The sequence below is a fragment of the Heterocephalus glaber genome, unplaced genomic scaffold, assembly GCF_053883595.1.
Source record: "Heterocephalus glaber isolate CG9 unplaced genomic scaffold, H.glaber_assembly_v1.0 deba00000122, whole genome shotgun sequence".
NCBI lineage: Eukaryota > Metazoa > Chordata > Mammalia > Rodentia > Bathyergidae > Heterocephalus > Heterocephalus glaber.
Window position 1 is genome coordinate 88,617,776 of NW_028258138.1, and position 16,151 is coordinate 88,633,926.

General features: G+C 48.0%; 1 protein-coding gene across 5 annotated transcripts in view; it reads left to right on the top strand.

Annotated features, from left to right (window-relative positions):
* Window positions 1-9,876: 9,876 nt before the first annotated feature.
* Dlgap5 (DLG associated protein 5) overlaps window positions 9,877-16,151 on the top strand; it is a 33,656-nt gene continuing 27,381 nt past the window's right edge. For 3 of the 5 annotated variants that reach the window (XM_021261792.2, XM_021261808.2, XM_021261806.2), the window contains exons 1-2: window positions 9,877-10,044; window positions 12,907-13,142. In XM_021261792.2, coding sequence (XP_021117451.2) covers window positions 12,908-13,142 — 235 coding nt within the window. In that variant the 5' untranslated portion in view covers window positions 9,877-10,044; window position 12,907. Of the gene's footprint in view, window positions 10,045-10,111; window positions 10,272-11,049; window positions 11,235-12,906; window positions 13,143-16,151 lie in introns of those variants that run through there. The other 2 variants (XM_021261800.2, XM_021261805.2) reach the window with 2 other exon arrangements.

The window sequence follows — 16,151 nt, forward strand, 5'->3', positions numbered from 1 at the left end:
GAGGCCAACTGCAGGGCCCTGATCATGTCTTGAAGGTGGAAAGTCAGTCTTGCTGTTCATGATCTCCTCAGAAACAAATTTGAATATTTGAAATATTTAGTGATAACAGCCATGCGCATATCTGCCTCTGTATACGAAGAAACACCAGATCATAGGGGCATTCATACTAATAGAATTTGGGGTGATTATTAATTTCCTAATTTGTACCTGCATTTTTTGAATTTTCTTCTAGAGTGTGCGTTATTGTCTGAAACCGTGTTACACAAGTGCTTTCAAATTCAGTGAATGTTTTATTACGACAGACATGGTAAGAGACAGTAACCACAGCATCCAGGCAAAGCCCTACCTGGTTGTGTCAAATAGATTCTTTTCTCCAACCCTTCCCGCAGCCCCTGGGTCTCAGCAATCGCTGATGGGCGTTGGAACCTGCTGGCCTCTAACGCCGTGGAGAACATTTTATCGGTGGTTATGCAGCCTGAAGACCATATGGACTTGGGAAGACCTTGTATAGGGGTGTCGCTCTCTGCTTCTCCCCTGGGTTCCCCTGCTCAGAAGGCTCAGCCCGCATCCGTCCAGAAGAGGGCGGAGGTGAGTCCTTCAATTACAGTGCCATTCTCTGTTCTCTGGTGTAGAAGACGGAAGTGGCCCGAGGGGCTTAGGGGTCAAGCCTGTACAGCTCTTTATCGTGACCTTCGAACTTTGCAAGGGGCCACAAAATGTGGTAGCGTGAAATCTTACAGGAGACATAACTGACCCTCACCTTGTAAGACCGAGGGCCTTACCAAACGCTCCGAGGAGCTGACTGCAGCGACGAACACCCGGGAAGGAACACACCGGACAAGTTGGAAAATAAAACAGACCTTTATTAGTCTGGCCAGACGGCACTCCCAAAGCAAAGTAGCTAAGAGAGGCAACTGGCTCAGAGTACGAGGCTGTTTTATAGGGGGTTGAGGGGGAGGTTAACATGTAGATTTACGGGAAAAAAAGGAACAAAGGTTAGTGGTCGACTGTCACGTACTGATGGTCAGCAGACATACTAATGGTCACGACCGTCACGTACTGATGGTTAGCAGACACACTGATGGATTGTTCTACAGGTAGTGGGCCCGGGAACATTCGTTCTCCGGACAAACAAGGGGTTGAGCAATTTTACTTAGGAACTCTGTTTCGTTACAGATTCTATTATCCCAGAACTAACAAGCACATTTTAACCATTAATTTACAAGTACAGTAGAGGCTAGGGGAATAATTGATTTTGGAATCATGCAGTCCCACAACCTGTCGGCGGGAACCCAGGGAGGTGGCCTCTACAGGGCACCAGTGCCGCCCCAGTGTACCCAGACTTCCTCCCCTGGAGAAGCCAAGCTACCCTGGCGGGGCTTCCGGCCTCCCAGGAGCCGAGGCCCTCCCTCCGCCCACGGCTGTAGGCCGGCCCAAGGCGCCGTCAGGGCCCAGCCCTTCTCTTCTGCCGCACAGCGGAGCCAAGAGAGGGGTCTCAGAGGGCCCCTCATCTTTGCACCCTCCAAGCCCCAGCGTCAGCCTCTGCCCCATCCTGGAGAGCTCCCAACTGCCCTCCACCCTCTGTGGCACCTCTGAGGAAAAGCTAAGGATTTCGGAGGGAGAGGAGGGGAGGGAAGCAAGCTGTACCAATTCCACAAAATAAAAGTAACTGTGCATGACAAAAATATGCTGATTTTTTTTAAAAAGAAAAGGATTCCAGATGAGACAAGGCAGTGTGCTGATTCAGGTTTGCTACCACACCCAGAGAGAAACTGTCCTAGTGAAGTAACCATCACTGAGACAGGACTCACCAAAACGAAAGCACAGGGGCGGAAATTCTAGAACTAAAGTGCTTGCCCTCAGGGGAATGAATAGCAGCATTAGAAACCCATTAGCTGTGAAGAGGCGAGAGAAATCCCCCGGGGAGAAGAGGTCCCTCATTATAGACGTAGCACATGAATCCCCTTGTTAAAAATAGGCTTTTCATGAAAAAGAAAAATTTATTCTAGTGAACAGGGACTAAAATCAGGAGATTCTAGCAGCTAGCTGGGAAGAGCCATTTATTACATCTGTGTGTGGATGGGCTAACATTGGGAGAAAAATAGCTGCAACTAGCTGAGAGAGATTTCATCCGTGAGTGGAGGAGAGAGATATTAGCAACTAACTGGGAAAGGAATTAGGCTTCTATAGGTATTGAAGGGGCTAAGGAATCTGGGGTGACAAGTTTGTGATTGAGTCCAAGGACAGTCAGCATAGCTGTGTGCACAATCACTGGACTTTTTGGCACCAGGGGGATTGTATACTTTGTTTTGAGTGTATTTGTCCTATTACGGAGAAGCTGCTGTTTGCTGAAAGCAGCCTGTTTGCTTTGTCCCTTTTGTTTAGTCCAGGCCTGACACCTCCCCCCACCCCCCAGGGAGGCCTTTCCAAATACACCAACCTCGTCTTGCCTGGCAGAGGGAAGAGCCCTGGAGGGACAGCATTCGTTAGCCAGTCAGCTCCAGGCAGCCACGGAAAGCTACAGAAACTCCGAACAAAAGCCCCTGGGCCTGTGGTTGGTTCCTCATAACAGACACGTGCAGGAGGGCTGGGGAGAAAGGAGGGAGAACACAGAGACCTGAACCACAGCCATCTCCACGAGCAGTGCGCTAGCCGGGTCCAGCAGGGGTTCCCTGGCGACACAAAGGGGTGAGGAGAAGCCTGTTTAAATGCAAGGGCCGAGGACTTCTGGTTGTGACTGCTTGAAGCTACCCCTGAGCCCTGAGGGAAATCTAAAGACACTGAGAACTGAGAACGAATCACAGCGTTGAGACTTGACAGCCACTGGTCCTGAGAAGAATAAGCCATGGCCATCATAGAGGAGGGCAGAGAGGCCCAGGGAAGCCCCAGGGAACCCTACATGTCACAGTAAGCAAAGTCATTTTATTTTTTAGACAGGATCTCACTGTGTAGCCCGTGCTGGTTTCGAACTCATGGCAATCCTCCTGCCTCAGCCTCCCAAAGTGCTGGGACTACAGGCATAGTCCACCACGCCCAGAGCAAAGTCAATTCTTAATAGCCATGGGCTGTTTGCTGTGTCCTAACCTCTTTCTTGGGATGCCATCCCCCAACCTTGTCACATGATCGGAGGGGAGGGAACTTCCAAAATTTGCTTCTGTACTGCAGTTCTGACTTGTCTGTTTGAAGATGAGATCTTGGCTCCTCAATGCCCCATCCCCTGAAGGGGAGAGATTTACTAACCCAGACAGAGGCCACAATGCAAGGCAAACCAGGACTGACCTCCATTGAACCCTGATGTCTAGGGTAACGGAGTTCCAGGCCAAGCTAAAACAGCTCAACCGGTTATTATGCAGCTACAAATCCCCAGTCGTCCAAATCATGGCAGTGCCCAATAAAAAGGCTGGACTGGGACTGCAGCCCATCAGCGATGAGTTCACAGATTTGGCCTTTTGGTCCCTGCTGGTCCTGTGCAGTGTGCAGATGCTTAGTCATAACCCTCAGCAGCTAGAGGCGGCTCAGGACTCCGTCTCAGCCCTGAGGCAGTGGTCCCAGTCCACCCTGGGAGCCTCTTGTTCCATGCTTCCATCTCCGCCTGAGCAGCTGTGGGGGCCTCTGGCTGTCCTGCCCCTGATCCTGCAAGCCCAATAAATCCCCTTGCATGACTGTGCCGATACCTTCCACACATGACGAGAAAAGGTCTGCAGGATGGTGTGGTCTTTAGGTCACACGTGGTTGAATCTGTGGGTGCGGAACCCGTGGATGCTGAGGGCAGCCTACGGTTAGAAGCATTGTGGGCTTTGGAGGTCAGACAGTCCTTCTCCCCCTGCACCCCACCCCTGCTCCCCCATGGCTCAGCAGCCTCCCACCTGTGCTTCGTGCCACTCCTGGACTCACCTCCTTCAGCGGGAAGAATTGGTCCAGAAAGTGGTGCCAAGTTTGGTTAGCAGCTTATTCCAAGGGTTCCCTGGAAATCCTGTTTCCTCTGGCACCTACTCTTTCTGGATCCCAGCCCAGCAGCCCACATCACAAACAGATCTACACACAGCATGAGGCAGTTTGGATTCGTCATTGCTCGGGTCCCTGCTGCAGGACACCGTGACTACCTACGTCTTAAAGGTTTGCAGATTACTGGCCAGGGAGCAGGGTGTGCAGAACAAGATTATCTGGCTCTTATATTTTTATTAAAGGTCAGACTTCTAGAAAGCACTGTAAAATGACACTTGTTTTTATTAGCGCAAATCTTGCCACTTGACAGAATGTGGGTCCCACAGATAGAAGGCACATTCAATACACAACCACAACAGGAAACAAATTCAAAGATTTTAACTTATAGACCCCAGGCAAGGCGGAGAGCAGTCCTCTGTCACTGGTCTTGAGAGACAGAATAAAGAGCCCCAAAAGGGAGACCACAAGGCAACCTGTGGTGTGTGGGAGGGAATTGGGTGTGGGTCGCTTTGAGTGTCAACAAATCTCAGAGTTCTTAATCACCAGCCAAGAGCTTCAGTTGATTAAGTGTGGTGTAGACAGTCACCACCCAAGGAGAACTGAGACCTGATTCAGGTAGGGTGCAGTTAAACTCATATTTAAAATGGATGTTAAAGTGTTAGCAACTGTTATAGTTTAGTCTCATGTGTTGGAAGGGGAGACCTGGTCAGAAGTAGCAGGTCACTGGGACATGACCTGGAAGGGTATACTCTTTTTTTTTTTTTTTTTTTTTTGGTACCGGGGATCGAACTCAGGTCCTTGCGCTTGCGCAGCAGGCGGCGAAACCACTGAGCTAAATCCCCGGCCCAGAAGGGTATACTCTTGTCCCTAGCTCCCCCTTCTCTCTCTTCTTCCTAGCCACCTTGAAGTTGAAGTGAACAGCTTTCTTCCACCAGGCCCTTTCACCATGTAGTTTCTGCTTGGAGTCAGCAGACCATGGATTGAACCCTCTGAAACTATGAGCCAAATAAACCTGGGATTAAGACAGGGACTGCATGGATTCTAGTGTTTTCTGTCAGAAGAGTCATACAGGAGCAGTTAGCAAAGAAATAAGGTTTTGTTCTTATGCTTGAGCAAAAGGGGCACGGGAAACCAGGCTGACCCAAACAAAAAACAGAACCATGGTGTACAGCTTTTGTGGCATCAAAGGGGCAGGCAGGACAGGACTTCATCATGCCTCTTCAGGAGATGCAGGTGTCATTACTATCTTTTTTTTTTTTTAATAGGATCTCACTATGTAATTCAGGCTGGCCTCAACTCACAGCAATCCTCCTGTCTCAATCTCTTGAGTGCTAGGATTATAGGCGTGTGCCACCACACCCAGCTCATTACCATTTTAAATCTCTACCTAGGTGTGATCTTTACACTGCTAATAAGGTAAAAGTAACTATAGGCTACTTCAGTGACTATTCCACACATACATTTATCCCTTGCCACCTGGAATGTGGGAAAGTTCCTAACTGGGATTTGGAGCTGGGTGGATCACTACCTGGCTCCGTGGGTTTGATCTGAAGGATCTCTTTTGCTTGGCCCTGCTTCTTGGTAGCTCTGTGGACCACATGGGCTTTGAAAGCTGAGCTGACTTCTCATCCTTCTGTCCTCAAGTGTTCCCTAAATTTCACACCCTTGAAAACTAGGCCACTCTTTTAACCCCCAAATTCCTACTGTTTATTTCTGCATAAGACTGAGAGCTCACCTAGCTGTTGTAAGAAATGAAATTATTGGGTGCCCCGGGTGTGGAGGCTGCTCTGAACCTGTGTGGAGGGAAGAATGCACTTGCCTCCTGCTGACGACCCAGGTTTAACTACATACGGGTGCGTGCAACAGCCATCACCTGTGAAGTTAGGATTTCCAGGCACTCAGTGCCGTGCTGCATGGTGGACATCCATCCAACCATTGAAAGTGCCAGCCACGGGGAAGGGGACTCTAAGTCAGATAGGGAGAGCAGGCACTGTCTATGAGCCGTGGTGCTCAGGGCTTCTCCTGGCACGAATGACAGTTTTGCCACAACCACCTGCCTTTGTTCCTCCCAGGAAAGATGCATAGGAATCCCAATGGAGCCTTTCTCAGATGGGGTGGATTTGCGGGTGGGAAGCAGTCGGACATGCATTCATGTTCATGAAGGAGGAACTGTTCGGGTGGGACTGCCAGTAGCTTTGGTGGCTGGTGGCTGACAGCTGGGTCCTTTTCCAAACACTGGCCTGGGCATCGGGTTACCAAAGCCTGGCTGGTGGGAGGGGACCAGGCTGCCACTATCCCCGCACCCAGCTACCTCCGATGGGCCGTGCTGCCCTGCCCAGAAGCAGTATCGGCTCCCTCCCTTCACTCCTCCTGTCCTACATCCTACATCCCTCCCAAGCCACACTCCCAAAAACAGCTGTTAGAACATTGCTGCCTCAGAGTCTTCCTCAGAGGACTTTACCTGAGAAATCTAAAAATACTGTTTTATAATATTGCACTGCCTTATAATTAAACAATGACATTTCCATGGGTCTTCACTAAGATATGCAAATAATTCCAGGAATACTTTTTTTTCTTGGTACCGGGGATCGAACTCAGGTCCTTGCGCTTGCACAGCAGGCAGCAAAACCACTGAGCTAAATCCCTGGCCCCAGGAATACATTTTAGATACACCAGAAACACAAGGAGAATTTTGAAGAGAATTTAGCTATTTTATCTTTGAAACAATTCAACAATTATCTTCTGTTGTATGCAATGATATAATAGGTATAATGAGGAAGCTGTTTCCTCTGCAAGCTATTTCCACACCGACTACATTTTGCTCTATATTTATTAACTGAAAATTATATGCAATGAACTGTATTATACATGTGGGTGAAAATATGTCTTGATAATTAGTGGGTTTTGTTCATTTTGCTTCCTGAAGGATCATGTATCCCAGCTTGGAATCTCAGACCTGAAAGAACTATGCTTGTTAGGCGCCTTTCCAAACTGACTGTAATTTATGGATGAGCCAAAGGAATTCCTAGCCTGCTTGAGCCCCTTATGTTTCACACAGCTTCGTTCACCTCCATGTTTTCTTTGGGTCTCTCTATCTAGTCCAGGCTGGCTTTCAACTCACTATGTAGCTCAGGCTGGCTTCAACCTGGCAATGAGCCTCCTCCTCAGCCTTCCGAGTGCTGGGATTACAGGCATGTGCTACCATGCCCAGCCTCCACCTCATTTTTTTTTTTCCAGATTTTTGAGACAGGCTCTCACTGTGTAGCCCAGGCTGGCCTCCAGTCTTGGCCTCCAGTCTCATAAAGATCCTCCTGCCTCAGCCTCAGGTGCTAGGATTAGAGGCATGGTGTACCACAAACGCCTGGCAGTTCGCCTCATTTTAATTCAAAAACCTTCTTTCCCCCCCTTGAACTGAAGAGTTCCCGCTGGGTCCCACCTCTTGACATTTCTGCCTTCTCCTGATAGCACCAGCAGACTCTTGTAACCTCTTGTCCCAGAAGCCTCCTCTGTGACTCATCCTCTTCCAGTAGGTGCTGTGCCCTGGCCCTGGCACAGTAGTTCTCAGCAGAGGTCCTAACAGAAGCCATCCACTGGGCATCTTCATCACTCCTGTGACACCAGGAGCTCCGGTTGAGGCCCGCAGGCCCGCACTTGTGCCCTCTAGCCCAGCGCCAGCACCATGGTGGGCACAGCCAACGCCAAGAGCGTGGCCAGCATCACTGGGCCTCTTCTGACTTGAGAGTCCCCGAGCGACCGTGGACCGAGTCACAGGGGACTGTCATAAATGCTTCCACCTCATTGCTTTCTTGGGTTCTGGAGCAGACTCTTTGGTAAATTGAGATTTTTTTAATGAATAAACAAACTCATGCAAAAAGAACCTATATCCATATAAATCTGAATATTTTGCACCTTTTCTGTAGGTTTCTAAAGATTTATATTTGTGAGAATGTATCTGAGCTATTGATCGTCAACCCAGGAGAGGAAAACACATGCTAAGATACTGACCTGAAATTCCGAGAGGCTCACAAAGATAGAATAGAATAAAAAGAGAGAGGAGCCCTTCTGAGCAGTGGCTCCAACTATAAGCAAAAGCTTTACAGCTGACCTTCTCCCTGATGAAGCCCTGGTTGTTATGGTAATGGAAAGGCGCTAAGTCCTTTGAGATTTATAAAGTAATAAAATAAGGTTATATTCTAATTTATACAAAAATAATTAAACTGTATAAAGTGAATCTAGAGAAATGAAAGAATTCCTATGTTACTGTGAAAGAGATTCCCAAGATTCAATAACGTGTTATTAGCCAGGTGTGGTGGTCCAGGCCTGTAATCCAACCACTCAGGAGGCTGAGGCAGGAGGATCACCTGAGTTGCAGGCCAGCCTGAACCACAAAGCAAGAGCCTCTTTCAAAAAACCCAACCCCCCCCCAAAGAATAAAGTGTCATTAAGGTGTAGCATTGGGCCAGGGATTAAGCTCAGTGGTGCCATGCCTGCCCGGCAAGCACAAGGTCCTGATTTCGATTCCCTGGTACCGGAAAAAAAAAAAAAGATGTAGTATTAATAGTGTGTTGTAAAGTATTCCAGTGCAGGAACGTGCAGGAATCACCTATCTCTTTATTCAATGTTGTCCTCACCTAATTGGGAATCAACTATTTAAAGTTAGAAAAATATAGTAACTTTTACACCAACAACCCAGCACCAAACTTCAGAACCAATATAGCTATCTCCTGTGTACAGGCAGACCTTCTTACCCCATGACCTACTACAGCCATCCGGACAGAAATTCATAGAATAGGGGGCTGGGGATGTAGCTCAGTGGCACTGTGCCTGCCTGGCAAGTGCCTGGCAAGTGCAATGTCCTGAGTTCAATCCCTGGTACCGCAAAAAAGGAGAAAGAAATTCATAGAATAGAAATGAACACTTCGGCCGCATGAAAATATACACTTCAGTAGCTGGTAAAACCTCCAAGCAACATTACAGCCATATTCATCTCTGATGTCCAACACAGCGTGGGCTGAAGCTGAGCCCTTAGGCCGCGATGAGCGATGAACCCGGGAAGGGAGGGAGGAAGGAGCCGGACGGAAAGGGTGTGTGCAGGGAGCGGAGAGGACCGGGACTCTTGCGGTTGATGAACCCGGGCCGGGTCTCCCCAAATCGTCCAGGCTGTCTGTCCAGCGTGTGCTTCTTCCAGCGTCCGTGGTGACTTTCCTACGTCGCCATAGTTTTTTTCCTAGTCTCTTTTTTGCTGATACAAAACTTACAGACGTGAAGAGCACAGTTCTAGTTTAGTTTAGTTTTTAGTGTACAAATTGATGAGTTTTGCTGAGCGTACAGTAGCGTGTAATTGTCATGCAATCTAGACAGGGACCTGCGCTGGGCGTGGTGGTGGCTCATGCCTGTGATCCCAGCACTCATGGAGGCTGAAGCAGGACGATCGAAAGTTCCTGCCCAGCCTGAACAACTGGGCAATTTAGCAAGACGCTGTCTCATGATAAAAAAAAAAAGAAAGAGCTGGGGATGTAGCTCAGTGTGAAAGCCCTCGGTTTGACTCCCAGTACCAAAACCAAAAAACGAACCAATAACCCGATTTCCAGGATTAAACAAGGACATCCCTACAAACTGAGGCAGCTGAACCTGGGCGGCTCCCCGGCAGCGGGGATGGGGTGGGGGTGGGGTCTCTGTCCTCCCTCGGGACTGGCGGGCCTGGGACCTCGAGGCCGCCGCATAATCCTTCCAGGCTACCGAGAGGTCGGGCCGGCCGCCCAGGAGCCCCGCCCTTTTCCCCGCCCCCGGCTCCTCCCGCCTTGAGGTACCGCCTCTTTCCCCCAGCTCAACCAGCTCTAGAACCGTCCCTCCTCCTGTCAATCAATTCAAACGTCGCGTGTAACGAACCAATCGCAAGCCTGGCCGAAAGGAAGAGGCGGGCGCTTTTCCCGGAAGTGCTGGGAAACCCCTCCAATCAGAGGCTCCGTGCGGGAAGTTTGAATTTTGCTCGGGCTCGGGTGGTAGGCATTCCCGCGTCGGAGGCAAAGGAAGCCGTCCAGACCCGCAGGACTTTCTTATTTTTACTTTGGCTGAGCTTTCTCGCGAGAGGTGCTTCAGGTAGGTGGGATGGGGGCCCGTTCCGGAGAAGGCCTGAGGCGGGGGCTGTCGCCGTGTCACCCGCCCTCCCGGGGACGAGGGCGGATCCTCCAGGAGACGACGTGCTGTTGCTTCGATCTGATCCGATGCAGTCGCGTCTCCCCGCCGGGGCGCGGGCTTAGCATCCCTGGCCCCGACTCTTCCCAGATGCTGTGACCGCTGAGACCGCCCGCGTTGGGGACCTCTGGGTAAACAAGACTAAGGCACTCTTCGGGTGGACGAAACTCGGGGAGCCACGGAAAGCCTGGCGGGGTTGCAATCAAGGATGCCTTTAAAGCTATCGCGCCGGGTGTTTTAAGATGACCGAACACACGTTTTAGCTTTTCTTTGTATTTAGCAAATTAGCGACGGGCGTGGTGGTGCGCGTCTGTAACCCCAGTAATCGAGAGGCGGAGGCAGGAGTATCACTGAGGGAGTGAGTTCGAGGCCAGCCTGGGCTATCTAGCGAGGCACTGTCTCCAAAAAACCCAACCAAAACAAAAATTTAGCAAATTAATACTTGTAGGCGATAACAAATCACATGATAGAGTTTTTTGCAAAAAGCGTAGCTCATTGTCATTTCCTCTGGGCTCTTTAAGGAGGATGTTATTGGCATCCAGGTCAGATGGGTGCTCGCTTTTTATACGCTGCTAATACCTTAAAGTTACTGTGTGTTTTGGTTCTTTCTTTCTTTCTTTTGGTCATCAAACTCAGGACCTTGTGCTTCGAAGGCAGGCGGTGGAACAAATGAGCTAAAAATCCCCGGCCCCTTAAAGTTACCGCATGTAACCTTTAGTTTATTACATTTTTGTGCGGATTCATTTATCTACAGTTTTCTGGGGGACTTTCGTAGTTACTCTTTTTGAAGAGCATAGTGTGCCTGTGACGTTGTAAAATATCTGTTGGGCTCTGTCCCCGTTTCTTGGCTTGCAACTCCTAAGATCCATGGGCTCAAAGTGATGTCGTTATAAACAGGCTAATGAATTGTCCGCTGAAACGGTCGTTTCAGGTTGATGGTTGGGCACAGGAGAGACTACAGCGAGATTAGAGGGTCTTCAGCCCCAGCCCCACCTCCGGAGAGGGGAGAGTCCTGCCTGTGATGAGGCCTCCATAGAAACCTGGAAGGTTAAGGTTTTGAGGGCTTACTAAGAGAAACACGGAATTTCAGAGAGGTGAGCCCGAAGAGGGGCTGGGAGCTCTGTGCTCCTTCCCGGGAGCCTCGTCCTGTGCCTCTCTTCACCTGAGTCCCTTAGGATAAGCCCACAGGTGTGAGTGCGCAGGTCTCTGAGCTCTCTGAGCTGCTCCACCCAATCGGTGTGACCTCGGCAGGGCGGCGAGGGAGCCCTGGACCACGGCTGCTAGCTCAGGTCGGGTAGAACAATCTGCAGCAGTCTCGTGGGGCTAAGCCCTTCACCTATGGGGTCCGGCCCTGCCTCTGGGTGGGCAGAATCAGAATGGGTCGAGGTAGACACTCAGCTGACATCCTCCGCAAGGTTGAATGCTTGCTTGACGGATGTGAGTGTAATGGTAGAAACTGAGTCTGCTTATCCCTGTATTCTCGGAGTACTTACACCTTTTCCAGCCTCCTCATCAGCCGCCCTCTCTCCCGGCCTCAGGTTTTTATTCTGGAGAACCATTCTTTTTTCAGTAGTTTAGTTTGGTAGATCTGCTACCAGCCGCATAGGTAACCCTCTCAGACTGTCCACTTCTTCTTATCCGACTCAGTTGGGTGCATGATTAGAACGCGTGACATAGTCTTTACTGCCCTTCTTGTTTTGTTTGAATACATTCTCAAAGGTGGTTTTGTTTTGCCATACTGGGAATTGAATCCAGAGCCTTTTGCATGCTAGGCAAGTGCTGTACCACTGACTACACTCCCAGGCTGGCTTTGAACTTATGATCCTCTTGCCTCAGCCCCCTGAGTATCGAGGATTACAAGCATGCTCCACCACACCCCAGCTTTTAAGTGGGGATACACTAAGTAAGCTATGTGATTTCTTTCTTTCTTTCTTTGGTACCAGGAATTGAACTCAGGGCCTTGAGCTTGCCAGGCAGGTGCTGCACCACTGAGCTACATCCCCTTCCCAATTATGTGATTTCTTGCATGGACAAAAATAATGGGGCAAACTGATCACCATAGTAATTGTTCCTGAAAACCCTTTTGGTTGGTCTTAAATATCCAACTGGCTATATATGACATATTGGGTTTTTTTGCTTTTTGTGTTTTTGTTTGTTTGGGAGTTTGCTTTGGTATTTTGAGACAGAGTCTCACTATATAGCCTAGTCTGGCCTTGAATGTGCGGCAGTCCCCCTGCCTCAGCCCCCTGAGTGCTGGGATGATAGGGTGCACCACCATGCCTGTGTGTTTTTGTTTTTTGAATTGAGAAGAAATGCTAGGCCTCCTGTGTTCATCACCAGATGAAGGAAGCTATTCTGTTTACAGCTTAGTTCCCCTATTTTCACCTTCACTTACATTCTTTCCAGTATTCTCCATGGCCTCTTGCCTATATTCCAGACTAGAGTTTTCCTGGGTTCCACTTTATCTGTCAGGCAAGTATCCATTTAGAATTAGAGTAGATTGAGCTGCGCAAGTGCAAGGACCAGAGTTCGATCCCTGGTTCCACTTTATCAGTCAGGCAAGCACCCATTTAGAATTAGAGTAGATTGTAATGTCTTGTCCTTTAATGGTCTCTTTTCCACTCTGTCACATATTTATTCCATTGTGCATTTTAATATTTTTATTTCAGAGGCCTCTGAGATGGGATAGGAGATAACCAGAATCTTCAGTTGTTCTAATAATTTAATGAGAATGCATGTGAATTGGTTTCTATTTTTTCCTGCCAGGATGTCTTCATATTTTGCGAGCCATCACAGAAAGGATTTAAGTACTGAGATGATCAGAACTAAAATTGCTCACAGGAAATCACTGTCTCAAAAAGAAAACCGATATAAAGAATATGAACGAAACAGACACTTCGGTTTGAAAGATGTCAACATTCCAACCTTGCAAAGTAAAACTTTTGTTGAATTAGATGAGACATCTCAGGAACTTGCTCCAGAGAAGGCCAATATCAAGCCAAGTAAGTCAAAGTCTGTCACCCTCTTAAGTGCTGTGCTTTTCAAGGTAAAAGTTAATTTAATGCCTGTGGGAGTGGGGGTGAATTTGACCAGAATAGTTTTTAAATATCCTCTAAATAACTTGGTGATATATATATATATACACACATACATACATACATATACATATGACTGTATCATGTCCATGTAGAGGCTGTAAGGCTAGCTAGGCCGAAGCCATTCACTGCAGATTATTACACCATTTTATCATCTACATTGGCTTGTAGAAAAGCTCACATTCTTCTGGAGCTTGGTTAAGATAAGTGTTGACAAGATAAATTGATAAGCCTGAAACTGGAATGATTAAAGAATTAGTGAAATAGAATACTTTGCCACACTGCTGCTCAGTTCCATCTCAGGAGGAGCAGCAGCCAATCAGCCCATCTCTCCCCTCAAGACCCCCGTGTCCTCCACTCCAGGTTAGAGTGGGATTGGCTTTGTCCCATAAACCCCAGGAAAGGGGGGGCCTTCCTTGTGCACTGTGGGCTAAGTCATTCCTTCCCAGTTTTGGGACAAGGGAAAATACTTCGTTCCAGTGGTGTTAGGCATTTGCAGGCCCTCTCTGCAGCTTGTGGCCTCCTCAGAAGTTCTCTTGAGCTGGGTGTGGTGGCGCACACCTGTGATCTCAGCGCCCAGGAGGCTGAGGCAGGAGGAAGGCTTCCAGTTGGAGGCCAGCCTGGGCTATACGTTGACCCCAAACCAAAACAAAACAGGAATTTGCTAAGCCTTCTGGGTATTTTCAAACCTCAGTTGTTATATCGTTACTGTTATTTACAGAGGTTTTATGATGAGGCCAGTGATCTTATCTGTCAATTCTGAGTCACTACTGGGTCTCACTGTGTAGTTCAGGCAGACTTTGAACTCAAAAGGATCCTCCTGCCTCAGGCTCCCAAGTGCTGGGATTATAGGCCTGCACCACCACACTTAGCTAAATTTGTATTTTTTTTTTTTAATTTTAATTTTTTTGGAGGGCTACTGGGAATTGAATTCAAGACCTTGTGCTTGCCAGGCAGGTGCAGCACCACTGAGCTACATCCCTGGCCCCTAGCTGAATTTTTTAAATTAAAAACAATTAATGAAAAAAAAAAATTTTGCTAGGGGAAACATTACTGTACTTAGAGAAAAGCACAAAGAATTCATACAATTTGCCAATTAGGAAGGTTTTTTTTTCTTTTTAAAGGAAGGATAGAACCAGATAAAAAGAAATAAGGAGTCAAACGGGGCATGGTAGTGCACATCTGCAATCCCAGCACTGGGGAGGCTGAGGCAAGAGGTTCGCTCCCAATTCTAGGCTAGTCTGAATGACAGTGAAACACTGTCTCAAAAAAAATAATAATAAAACGATGCTAATAAGCGTCACTGGAGTCCTGATTATAGACTAGGCCATTAGAACTTGATGGCAGCTAAATAATGCAAGGTAAGTGGAAGGCAGCACTGGACTAAAGATTACTTCGTAATTTATCACTTTTGTGATTTTTTTTTTCTTTTAGTGGTGCTGGGGATTGAACCCAGGGCCTTGGCCCTGAGCTACATCTCCAACCATTTTTAAATTTTTTATTTTGATACAAGTTCTCACTAAGTTAACCAGGCTGGGCTCAAGAACTTATGAGCCTCCTGCTTCAGCTTTAATCCCACAGCGCTGGGATTCCAAGCATACAGTGCTGCAGCACAGAACTTGCCTTGTGTGTGTGAGGCCTGGGCTTCAGTCCCCAGTAGGGGGAAGCAACTGGACCGAAGCTCCGCAGGGTTCTTTAGTTTTTGTTTTTGAGTGAGTTCATCAATGCATGCGGGAAGGTCAGAGGAAATGGTAGTCTAGGCAGAGAGAAAAGAACAGTACCTCAGGAGCTGGGAAGAAGTGAAAATAGGGAAATAGAAGGATATGGGAAGGCTCAGTAGAACCAAACTTTTTTTTTTTTTTTTTTTGATACTTCAAAGCTTGGAGACTTTGACTTTTTCAAGCTTCAGCTCAGAATAACCAGTACATTAATTCAGCACATTTTGGTTTTGTTTTTTGTTTTTGTTTTGGTACCGGGGATTGAACTTGGGACCTTGCGCTTATGAGGCAGGCGGCGGAACCACTGAGTTAAATCCCTGGCCCATCAGCACATTTTGAAATGGTACGGCCTTAACGTCTTCAGTGGAACAGCTGCTTTTCTTTGATGGAAAGACTTAAAAGATCCCCAGATAAAATGTGTAGGCCTTTCTTGGTTTCTGAGTGCACAAGCTGAGGGTTTACAAAAAGGCCTTTGAAACAAACGGAACTTTAAGCCTGGACTCCGCAATCGATGGTTACAGGAATTGTGAGGAGCAATAGTGGTATTGCTGTGAGGAAGGGAAATGTTTCTAGTTTTTGGAGGTGCACACTAAAGTTCTTAGGGGTGAATTTACTTCCAAAAAACAGCAAGTGTGGCAAGATTTTTGTGATTATTGAATGTGGGGGCAGGGCTCCGGGGCTGTGTGTGGTGTGTATTTGAAGTTTTTCATAACCTTGAGAAGGTTAAGGGGTAGTTGTGAGGAGAACTGGAGGTAGAGAGATGTAGATATGGCTTGAGGACTCTGGCCTGGAACAGAACTAGAGCGGTGAGGCAGACAGGGATGAGGATGAGAGGACCTTGCCCCTGCATGCTGTGACTTCCCCGTGGCACCAATCAGTAGAGCGAGAGGGAGATTACCCAAGAACGTCCTCGCGTAGGGGGCAGGGATTGGTGTAACCTGTTAGAGCTAGCGCTTATAACTGTAGTAGTTACCCCAAAACTCAGTGGTTCAGAACAGTAATAAACATTCATTATTTCACACTTTTCCATGTGGGGCTCAGAAATGCAGCTTAGCTAGGTGGATTTTGTTCTCTTTCTTGCGGCATTGGGGGCTGAACCCAGGGCCTTCACCCTAAGGTAAACCCCAGCCCTTTTAATTTTTATTTTGAGACAGGATCTTGCTAAGTTGCCCAGGCTGGGCTAGAACTTTGAACCTTC